The 11,685-nt window shown below is 32.6% G+C and overlaps 2 protein-coding genes across 2 annotated transcripts; one reads left to right on the top strand and one right to left on the bottom strand.

Annotated features, from left to right (window-relative positions):
* Positions 1 to 3,323: 3,323 nt before the first annotated feature.
* Positions 3,324 to 7,378, top strand: LOC103491247 (VAN3-binding protein-like). Its single transcript, XM_008451119.3, has 6 exons — positions 3,324 to 3,765; positions 3,872 to 3,994; positions 5,344 to 5,776; positions 6,268 to 6,510; positions 6,590 to 6,697; positions 6,778 to 7,378. Exons 1-6 carry the CDS (start codon positions 3,445 to 3,447, stop codon positions 6,984 to 6,986), a joined length of 1,437 nt encoding a protein of 478 aa, XP_008449341.1. The 5' UTR covers positions 3,324 to 3,444; the 3' UTR covers positions 6,987 to 7,378.
* A 219-nt stretch (positions 7,379 to 7,597) lies between these two features.
* On the bottom strand, positions 7,598 to 9,711 carry LOC103491248 (protein LIFEGUARD 2-like). The gene is made up of 4 exons (XM_008451120.3): positions 9,249 to 9,711; positions 9,036 to 9,149; positions 8,178 to 8,335; positions 7,598 to 8,078 (listed from the first exon to the last, which is right to left on the bottom strand). Exons 1-4 carry the CDS (start codon positions 9,493 to 9,495, stop codon positions 7,872 to 7,874), a joined length of 726 nt encoding a protein of 241 aa, XP_008449342.1. The 5' UTR covers positions 9,496 to 9,711; the 3' UTR covers positions 7,598 to 7,871.
* Positions 9,712 to 11,685: the final 1,974 nt, after the last annotated feature.

The raw sequence follows: 11,685 nt of genomic DNA, 5'->3' as shown, positions 1-11,685 counted from the left end.
CTCAAACTATGCACTCCACACCATCTCTACTCATCTAAAATTATTCACCCCAACCCAACTCCAACTCCAACTTCTCTTTTGAATATGTTGTCTAATACTTTAAGTGATCAAACATGAAGTTTATCTTTTATATATGTTACTTTTTTACGGTTTTGGAACCTACTAAAATATTAAATAATTGAAATAGATACGTTGTGATGACTTCATTGAATATATATATATACACGAATCAGGACCCTTTTTCTTTTTAGGGGTGGGCCAATTTTGTGGCAGAGGTTGAAGGGATGTTGTTTGTGTTGAAGTTCAATTCAAAGCTTGAAAATGGGTTTGTGGGTTAGGTTAGGTCTTCTACTATATACACATAGGGCTTTATTCATTTCAAACATTGGAAGAGAAAAGGATAAGAAAATAAATGATTGATTTTGGGATCTCGGGACATTTCCAAAAAGAAAACAATGGAGTTTCACTCATTTTAATGAAAATCCACTTTCATTCATCAACTTTAACATTATATCAACATTATTATTCTTTTACTTTATTTCAAAAAGATATTGATAGACACGAAGTTACCAAAATCTCCATCTACATCTATAACTTTCATAATACTTGAAATAGCGTGACAGTTACCTATTCTAAGATTAAACTACACTTGTTTAAGGTTTTAATTTTCATCTAAAATTCAAATGAACATTCATTCCAAAAAGTACTTGTAGAAGACCAACGGAAAGAATAGAGTACCTTTTATATTTTATTTTATTTTATTTTATTTATTTATTTATTGAAAAAGAAGAAAAGTATTGGTTATTTATATATTTAAGCAAATGTTGTTGGCAACCCATTTCTCATGTTGCAACCTAGCATATAGATATAGGTTATATATATTGTATACACCTTCAATCATTCCATCTTGTGACCTATACATTAAAGTCATTCCCTCTTCTTTGAAATTTATTCTACAACAATCTATAAAAGTGATCATTTTACAGCTCATCATATCACATTTAGTGAAAATCATAAAAAAAAAAAAAAAAAAAAAAAAAAAGTGGTTGCTAGTTCAATGACATAAATCTTACATAAATTGGGTCAAAAAATCATTAACTAATAATTAAATTAATTAATTATCTTTTAATTCTTACAAATAGTGTTTTTTAAGTAATGAAATAAATAAACACGTTTGCATGTTAGTTCAACTATATCAATATTAATTAATGATGCATAGTACTACTGAAACATGAGTGAATTGTTTTGGATGATGGAGTAATTGATATTTGATAAAAGAAAATTGTTTTTTTGTTTGATATAATAGGGTGATTGAGTTCTACCTTTTTCTAATACAATGATGCTTTAATTAGTTTGCTTAAAGTAGATTACTTTCTCACTAATCTCCCAAATCCTCATCTGGGTTCTTCTCAATAAGTATTACTTTGCTTAAACTCATCACCTTTTTCTTCTCTTTCATTCCACTTGGAAAACATGCTTTCCATTTTATTTTTTTTCTCTCCTTTATCACATTATGTTGGAAAAAAAAAAATAGAACCAATTAGATATTCAATAATTTTTACATTAACTTTGCTGGCTGAACAAGAAAAAGAAGAAAAAGAATTTCAAGTACTTAACAAATACACAATATTACTCATATCATTATTCAAATTGAGGTTGACATATATAAGACTTATATGCAGTACCACTGATAGTATCCATAGAGTAGAGGGAGAACACAATTTTATCTACCATGAGGAAATTTATACGGTGCACTTCTACAAATCCTAAAGTTATGATCATAAATGAGCCACAAATAATTAAATATGTCAGATCTGAATTCTTCCATGTTTGATCATTCAAAGCATCGTATAATAGATTTAAGGCGTTCCAATCCTATTAATGATATTAATCACTTTTTGTCATAATTTTTCATTAGGAGAACAAAGTCGTTCGTGTAATTGTGACTTTAGCATATCCTTTCAGGTCATTCTTTGATCTAGAAAGATTCTTTTATGAGATAGCATTCTTCACGTGAAATTTGGTGAAATTAGGTTAATTTTGACCACCAACATCTTATTGAAAAAAAAAAAAAAAGAGAGAAAAGAAATCTAGCCATTCTTCCAAAGGATTCTCATTGCATTGCTAGTTGGAATTCCTTGTCCAAACCTCCTTTATTTGAGGGAATGTAAAGGACATATTAGATTGATTATTAGCCACTTTTTCTAACAAACCAGTGATGGGACTATCTATCTCTCTCTCTATATATTTTTTTTAAATCTTGTTACCAATTTCATTATGTTATGAAAAGGAAAAATAAAAACAAAAACAAACTTATACAAAACAATGCAAAAGACTTAAAGTGATGTATGTGTTATCCTAATCTTCAATTTAGTATCATTTTCTTAACAATAATGGTAATGATAGGTGGGATAAAATTATCCCATAATGCCCTTTTCTATCATTATAATAACTGTAAATATGAGTTAAAAATGGAAATGAAACCTTAGAAGGAAAGAATATATGATTAAAGGTGAGAGATATATGATAGAAATTTAATATAATGTTAGTGTAGAAGTGATATTATATATATATATACTATAGAGGGAGCCACTTGACTTTTTGACTTGGCCAAAGCTCATTTTGAGAAAGACTCTTAGGGATGTGTGCATTTGGCCATTAGCTTCTCTTTCTCTTTTTCTTTTTCTAAAGGAAGAAGGCTATGAATACCAACTAACTAAAGCTCTTTTTCATAATCCCTCAATTATTTCTTCAATATGTCATTCATTCCTTCTCTGCTAATAACAATATATTTTTTTAAAACCAATGACTAGATTTATGATTAAACGCTTAGAAATACCCTAAAAAGATGAGTGTAATTCATGATGCACCCAATTTTTTTCATAATCATTTTAACTTTCTTCTAATCTATAAGAAAGATTTATGTTTTGATATTACTTTTGAGTATTCTAAACATTTTAAAACTATCGAATACAATCTATTGGAAAAGAAATTAAGATCTAAAATAGTGTTGCGGTCCCAATCTTGGTTTTAGATCTCATCATACTTTTTTGAGTTAATTTACATTAAAATTCTAATAAATTTGAAGCTCAAACATAGTTTTAATAATAACTTTTGAAATAAAACCAATACTTTTTCAATCTCATAAACAAAGTAAAGCTTAGCTTTGAGAGTGAAAACCTTTATCTTTATTTACTTATTTATTTTTCCTTCTCATTCTATCTATCCTCTCTTTTTTTTTTTTTTTTTTTTCCTTTAAAGGCCACATGCAAAATTTGACTAACCTATACCCCACATTGTATTCCCAATTTGACCATCTTCTTCATGATTTTAACAAACATTAAAACCCAAACACACATAGCATAAAACCCAAACTCACCACAAACCAAATCCTCACTTACTCTGTTTTTCTTCATTCTTATTCTCTCACTATTTTACTCTTCAATGGATGATTCTTACTCATTTAAACCTTCTAGAACTCACTTACCAGAAAGCCCAAGAGCTCCAATGGAGTTCCTCTCTCGTTCATGGAGTGCCTCTGCTCTTGAAGTTTCTAAAGCTTTAGCCGCTCCTTCTCCTTCAATGCCTTTGCCTCCAAAATCTGCTAGTAGCTCTTCGTGTACTACGTCTTCTATACCCGAAGACGTCACTGGAGAATTCGAAGAGTTTCCTCTTCCTCACGCCAATGGAAATCACTTCTCTTTCTCTTCTTCCGCTACTTCTCAACTTGTGCTTGATCGCATTATGTCACAGTCCGTTAGAGAGGTCATAAAATTCAATCACAATCAAATTAAGCTAAATTTCTATTTGAATTTGGATTTGGTTTTTGGGTTACTTCTTTCTGAAATTTTGGTTTTGTGTTGCTCTACAGGAAGTGTCGCCGTTGACGTCCGGGAGGCTTTCGCATAGTAGTGGGCCGTTGAACGGTGGGTCATTGACGGAAACGGACAGTCCGCCGGTGTCACCGTCCGATGAGTTTGACGACGTTGTTAAGGTAAAGAACAAAATTTGGAATGTAGGAGACAATGACTCTGTTTTTCTCTGTTTTTGGCAGCCTTTTGTTCGGCACTCTGCTTTGTAGTGTGTTCTAAGGCAGCTCGCCTGTGCTCTCTTGCTTTTTTGCAGCTTTTCTTTTTTCAATTTTTATTTCCAATTTTTTAGATAATACTTTTAAATAATATATAGAATTTTGGTTTGAATTTACATAAATTTTGTTATTTTACTTTCTCTTTTTTTTTTTTTCTTTTTTGTTCTTACACTTGTAAATTTTTATCATAATTTGTTGAATCTCCCCTTATCCCAACAAAAATTAAGATTATAAATTAAACTTCAACAACACTCAAAATGAAGTTTTTTTTAAAGTCAATTTTTGAAATTTGAAAGTATATAGCTTTATTTTTAAACTATTTTTTCCCCCTTCTTTTATTTTTTTTAACTAATTTAAATATATGAAGAAACAACTTGGTTTGATTTATATAAATTAAAAGACAAAAAAAAAATGCCATTTGAAAAAATATTTATTTTGTTGCAATAATATAACAAAATGAATTAAAATATTTCAGATCTGCCGCTAAAAATACGGATAGATATTGATGTTGGCATAATCTAAAATTTTGACATCCTATAAAATTTTCAAATAATTTTGATATTCTAAAATCTACAAAATTGATACGACAATGTGAAAAAAATATTTTAAACGGAACTATTACAAATATAACAAAAAATTCTAATGTATTTGTGATAGTCTACAATATATCAAAATAAACAACTATATGTATTTATTATAATATAATGTAAATAAATAAATAGTAGTCTATCTTGATCTACAACAACCTATTATAAATAGGTCGTAATATTACACTATATTTTGTAAAGATGATAGTTTTGAAATGTTGGTTAAGTAATAAGTTAAATATAGGTTAAAATTATAAAGTTAGCTTGGACATGGGTAATTAAAAGTAGTTATCGCCGAGGCTCTTATGCAGAAGCAGCAGTAAAAGAAAAAAGGAAAGAGTAATTCATGTGATTCTACTTTTACCGCATCCGTCTCTTTCTAATCTTCATATATATTGGCAGCCGGCAAACTTCTGCCCCTCTCTTGCTTTGCTTGCTGTGCCCTCCCTTTATTCATCCATTACTACCTTAACCATTGCTTTTCTTTTTAATTCTAATTCTTTTCTTTTCTAAATTCTTAAATACCATATAATATTAAAATATAAGTTCTAAATTTTTACAAGAGATAAAGAAAATTTGCTGCATGACATCATGACTGCAACTCAACATACAACTACCTATCAAAGATAAGACCACCCTATAACTGATTTCTTCAATCCTCCTCTATAGTTCTTTCGAGCCAATCACAGCATTCAACCCCTTTTCACGAATGGCCGTGCCAGTGCTGGCAATGTTGGGGGAACTACCGGCGGGGGATCAAAAACGGTGGGAAGGTGGCTCAAGGACAGAAAAGAGAAGAAAAAGGAAGAACATAGAGCCCACAATGCCCAACTACATGCTGCCGTTTCGGTTGCTGCAGTGGCTGCCGCTGTGGCGGCCATTGCAGCTTTCCAAGCTGCCTCTTCTTCGTCAAAGAAGAACGAGCACACGGCTAAGACTGATATGGCTGTGGCCTCTGCCGCCACCTTGGTGGCTGCTCAGTGTGTGGAGGCAGCAGAGGCAATGGGGGCTGAAAGAGATCATCTTGCTTCGGTTATTAGCTCTGCTGTGAATGTTAGATCTCATGATGATATCTCTACTCTCACTGCTGCAGCAGCCACGGGTAAGACCTTAATCTTCCATACGAAAAATACTTTTAATCTCGAACAATTTAGCTTTTGAAGTTTAATTTATAACAATGTAGTCCTTAACACAATAACTTGCTGTGAAAACCTCATGAAACAATTTTAACAAAGTGAACTTATATATATTACAAATTTATTAGACCTCTAATTAGTTTATTGATTCATTTAGACAAAAAATATCGCTAAATCTGGACATTCATTTCTATGATAGCAACTATAAACCAATTTTAAAATATAGGGATTAAATTATTAGATAGTAAAGTTCAAAAGAACTAAACTAATATAAAATTAAATCGTTACAGACTAAATTTCGGAAACCAAAGGGTTACTTTTATGAATTTTCACGAACTAGAAATAACATTTAACATAGTCTTTACTTCCATGAATAATAAAGATTTGTAACTACAAAACCCCAAAACAGGGGAAGTGACTGTAAAAACTAAAAAATTGAAACACCATCATTTTGTAGCTCTACGAGGAGCAGCAACACTGAAAGCAAGAGCACTAAAGGAAGTATGGAATATCTCATCAGTATTACCAGTAGAGAAAGGAATACCGATGGGTACTAATGGTAGTAGCAAAGGCCACATTCATCATTCCAACGATGGTCATAACCAAGATCCAGAGCATCATCAACCTGAGAATTTCCTCTTTGCTCACACTCAAGATTTCCTCGCGAGAGGCACCGAGCTCCTCAAGCGCACTCGAAAAGGTACCTAATTCTCTTGATGTCGAAACAACAAAATGGAAGTTCAAGACAGTCATTTGATGGGTTTGGATTGATAATGCAGGGGATCTTCACTGGAAAATAGTGTCTGTTTACATTCACCGCACCGGACAGGTGATGTTGAAGATGAAGAGCAGACATGTTGCAGGAACAATCACAAAGAAGAAAAAGAGTGAGTCTTTTTACTGTCTTAGTAACAACTTAGGTATTAGAGTTGGACCTTGGTGTTGATATATGTTTCTGGCACCGCAGATGTGGTGTTGGGTGTATGCAGGAATGTACCCGCATGGCCAGGACGACACTTGTTCGAGGGAGGGGAGCAGCGGCGTTACTTTGGATTGAAGACAGAAATGCGAGGCATAGTAGAGTTTGAGTGCAGGAGCCAGAGAGAGTATGATCAGTGGACACAAGGCGTTTCAAAGCTTCTTTCACTGGTAGCTGATTCAAAGGGCAGATATTAGGAATGTTTTAATGTATTATCTCTCTTGTGACTTAGATAGTTCGTAGTTTAGTTCAAGGTGGTTGGTTCTAGTACTCTGACTTGTCCTAGGAAGAGTGGACACAGGTAAAGAGGGGGAGGGCAGGGGAGATCTGAATCACAATAAATACCATTGAATTGGTTAGTCTAATTCTCAAGAAGAGCCTGAGGATTGTGATATCAGATTTGTGAAAGTTGAACATTTCTTGAATCCAACATGCCAGAGGTTTAAGATGCAAAATTTTATCACAAGTACAACGCAGCAACTAATTGAAACCCCTGTTATGGTTGAAAATACTCTCGAGAAGATGTAAATTCAAACCAACTAATATTATTTGACAGAAGACAATCTAGACAATCTTCCTTGACTTTTCATTTTAATTTCGTTTCGTCAATCTATTCCTTTTTGAGTTGGCACGCTTTATTAACAACCATTCTTTTTATGGTAAATGCTTTGAGAATGACTTAGACCACCATAAAAATACAAAAAGATACAGATCAAATTCCATTTAGATTGGATTCGTGTGATACGTCAACACAGGCACATAGAAGAGAAGTAGCAAGTAAGAACGTACGTGCATTTGCATAGGGAAGTAGAAAGAAAGTATGTGCATTTCGGAATACTATTATGTTTAGGTACAACAACTTACAATTGGCGGGAGATTCAATCCCTCTCCTGGTCAATAGCAATAGAAACCTTACAATTTGATTCTTGTCATAATGGTCTATTAACCATAGAGGAAGACAGATATGAAGCATACCACACCATTTATTAATAACAATGATCCTGTTTCACAAGGGGAAAATCCGGGGAACGTCTAACTACATAGCAAACCAAAACCCCCTTCAATTGTCACCAAAACCCCCTTCAATTGTCAGCTGCTCGGAAGATCGACAGTAGGGAGAGGAAAAGGTTGATGATGTCCAAATACAAGGCAATGGATGCCCATATGTACTCGTCGTATGAGTATCTTTTTATGAGATTGTCTGTGTCGTAGACGATGTATCCACAGAAAATGATGGACGCTAGACATCCATAAACCATAATAGAGGTCCGACCCAATGGAAAGAAGGCCTGCACCCAATAAATGAAGTTCAAATTATGTTAATGAGAAACTAATTTCAAAGTATATTCATATCATATTTGAACTGAGGGTTATGATAATGAGCATACCTGAATCAGACCAAATATCAGGAGGACAATCAGAGCACCAAATAGAAATGGACCAAGAAAGCTGAAGTCATGGCCTCTTTTGGCAGCCCAAAACGTGTACAGAGTGAGACTCACCACAACCACAGCAGTTAGAGCTGCAGCCTCAAGAATGACTTTCCCTGTTTATGATTTGTTCAAAGCTCAGACACAAGGAACTATTTGGCATTTGCAAACCAAGTACAAAACATCATATTCCAAAAGACAATACTTAATTTTTCAGAGAAACTAGAACTGAACCAAAAACTTACACCGAAACTAAATTTACAGCCATTATGTTGAGAGTGAAAAAAAAGCACCTCACTCTTCATAAGATAAGATAAGATAGATTATGTACTCCTCTCATTGGTAATTAATTTTGAAATGGAATCTATGTAATATAACATAGTAAAGAGGTCCATCGAGTCCCATTCTGTCCAAACATAACATTAAGATCCAATTCAAGAATGGTGAACTCGAAGGAGGCACCATTTCGGGGAGCATGACAAGCAACTCACACTTTTCCTAAGATAGATAGATACCCCTATCACTGAGGATTGGCTTAAGATGGAATCTATGTTATTTAATACCAATTCCTTACTCCTAAAGGCGGAATGCAAAAGACACTAAACGCAAAAAGAAGAAAAAAAAAACGACAACAACAAGGGCATTTACTATATACAGCATACTTGTGAAGCTATTCAAGAATAAAAAAATTTACAAAGCGTCACTCAACCAAAAAGGCAAGAACTTATACTCTAATCTCAACTCACCTAAAAGCAGAAGCTAATAATAAATATTAACTGAACAAAAAGGGTCAAATTGAAGAATACTCTAACTCACCGCTTGTATACGCGCAAGTCAACCCAATCGCGAACGCAAAAGATATCGTGAAAATACCCAAAAGAAGAAGATTGACGGGATGCTTCTGGTAGTAGCAAGACAGTGGTATCATCGCTGTGGAGAATTCCAAACAAAAACCCAAAACAGAAATCAGTAAAACCCTTTAAAAAGAAAAAAGATCATCAATTTCAGTAGCAAAGGAAAAACCCTAACTTATAAAAGGCGTAAGAATGAGAATGATGTATAAAGCCAGGCCCGCCCCAGTTGAGTTAAAGAAAGTAGAAATTGGTCGGACGTAAACAACAGTAGCGGCAACGGCAACGGTGGCGAGCAGTTGTATGGTAATAATAGAGTAAATCTTCCGAATGAAAGCCCATCGGAGCTGTGGACTCTCCAACATCGTGGGGTACAGCGGTGTTGCTCCGCCCTCCACATCATACTTCCGCTGATGATTCCACATTTTAGAAACGCCAAATACAAGAAAAACAGAGAAACAAAGCTTTGAATCAAAAGGCAAAGTTTGTCACAAATTCGAGTTTCGGTTGGATTGTTGGAGAGGGTATAAAATGGAAGAATTCTGGTAAACCCGAGAGTTCTCGAGAAATCGTGTCTAAACCAGAGAGTACTATTGATTTAGTTATCTATTATTTATTCAATTTTAAAAAGAGTTATCTTAACATTGAAGAAATGAAAAAATGATATATATATATATAAGAATACAACTTAGGTATGGATGTAATACTTTTTAATTTGTCTGTAGTTTGAATTTTGGGAGATTTTTCTAAAAATAGAAAGAAAAAAAACTATATTTGAAAAATCACTAAAAAGAAAATTACATTATTTTGTCATTTTTTTCTATTTTAACAATTTTTGTTAAAATAAATTTACTTTTCCATGTCGTTTAAACTTTTGTTATTCCTTTCTTAATTAATATTGATTTTCAGGGGAGGGAGCGGTAATTTCAAAAGATTTCAACGTGGGGGTATGGATTTGATATCCAACTTTTGGGGACCTAACAAAAAGTTTAATGAAAACTGGGCCAGCGGCCCATAGCCTCAGTTTGAAGTCTCGTAGGCTCACCCCAACTCCTTCCCATTGGATATTAATAGCATACACACGAGCTGATGCTATGGAGTACGATTGGTTTCTGTTTTGGATTTAGTTTAAATTTATTATGCATCAAAACTAATGTATTCGTAATGAAATTTTATAAATAGATCAAATCACATGCACATGATTGGATTGCTTTCGATTGTATTTACTAAATATTAGATATTTTGTTAAGTTTATAACAGTAATGGCAAATTGAATGTGTCAAATTTCATAGTTTTTTTTCTTTTAAACAATTATAAGCATAATAATAATCATGACCATAACTATGACGATAGTGGTAATGGTATGATGTAATTTTTAGATTCAATCAAATTGATCAACCTTCATTCGCTGATCGATTTGCATTTTTTATTTATAGATTTAGATGTGGGTCTCACGTGTTAGTAAGATTGCAAGACACAAGTAAACAACACTAAATGTAATAAAATGAGTCCTATTTTTAAACTACTATTAGTTTATTACCACCAGATTCAAGTAAACATGACCATAATCTTTAAGTTTTGAATTGTTGGAAATTTCTTTTAGTATTTGAGTGTGTTTCAATTCGATCCATAGGTTTTAAGATTCTACACCTTCTATATTGATTTTTCATTAAATACGCACAATCATTGGCGTATGTATATATTAACTTATTTAAAATAATTATGTAGTAAAATATTAATTTTAATAACGATGAAATAGTGAAACATGATTAATTAAAATTATATAATTGTTTAAATTAATGAATAAACATTAACATTAAAAATGAAAAATGAATCAAAGTTGGAAGTATAAATCAAAGAATAAATTGAAACCAAACTCAAATTGTAACACATTATAGAAAAATGACCAATATTTAAGTGGTTAAAATTGGGTTTTATGTTGAGAGTAGAATTGTAATTATGTCTCAACGGCTTTTTTGCAAATATCCATATCTTCTTCTTTTAGGTTTTAGTAGAGAAAAGAAAAGAAGGAATGAGAGAGGGGCAACCAACAGTCACCAAAGGAGAAAGAGAGAGATTACGACGCTCCATTGAAGGCGTTCGATGGTGAGTTCAAGTTCGGCGCTCTTGGCGTTTTTTGGGGAAGAGAGAAGGCTTTTGCGTTTTCGAAAATTTGGGTCTCGGGTTTTTGGGCAGTAACGTCTAGAGATCTCCACGAGGTAGCGGTATAACGCCCCAAAATAAGGTGATTTTTAATTTCTAATTATCTTGAAATAATTTTAGTTATGTTGGAATTATTGAGGTGTTAATTGGAGATAAATTGAGATATTATTGAGAATTATTTGATTTTTGTAGAAATTAAAATTAATTAGATATTTTAGGGAAAATATTTAATTAATTATTTGAAATTTGGAACTTTTGGTTTTGAAAGATATTTAAGTTGACTGTTATTGGTTGATTTAAAGAGGGGAGATTATATGCAATTATATTTATATGATTATATAATTAAGTTATGAAGTTTTAAGATAATTATATTACGAAGATAATATAATTATTTAAGGATATATATTATTTTAGGAAAATAAAAGTTGACGTGATTGAGGAAAGATAAATAT

The sequence above is a fragment of the Cucumis melo genome, chromosome 5, assembly GCF_025177605.1.
Source record: "Cucumis melo cultivar AY chromosome 5, USDA_Cmelo_AY_1.0, whole genome shotgun sequence".
Lineage (NCBI taxonomy): Eukaryota > Viridiplantae > Streptophyta > Magnoliopsida > Cucurbitales > Cucurbitaceae > Cucumis > Cucumis melo.
The sequence above is the reverse complement of the archived record's forward strand: the minus strand, read 5'-3'. Positions and strand labels throughout refer to the sequence as shown.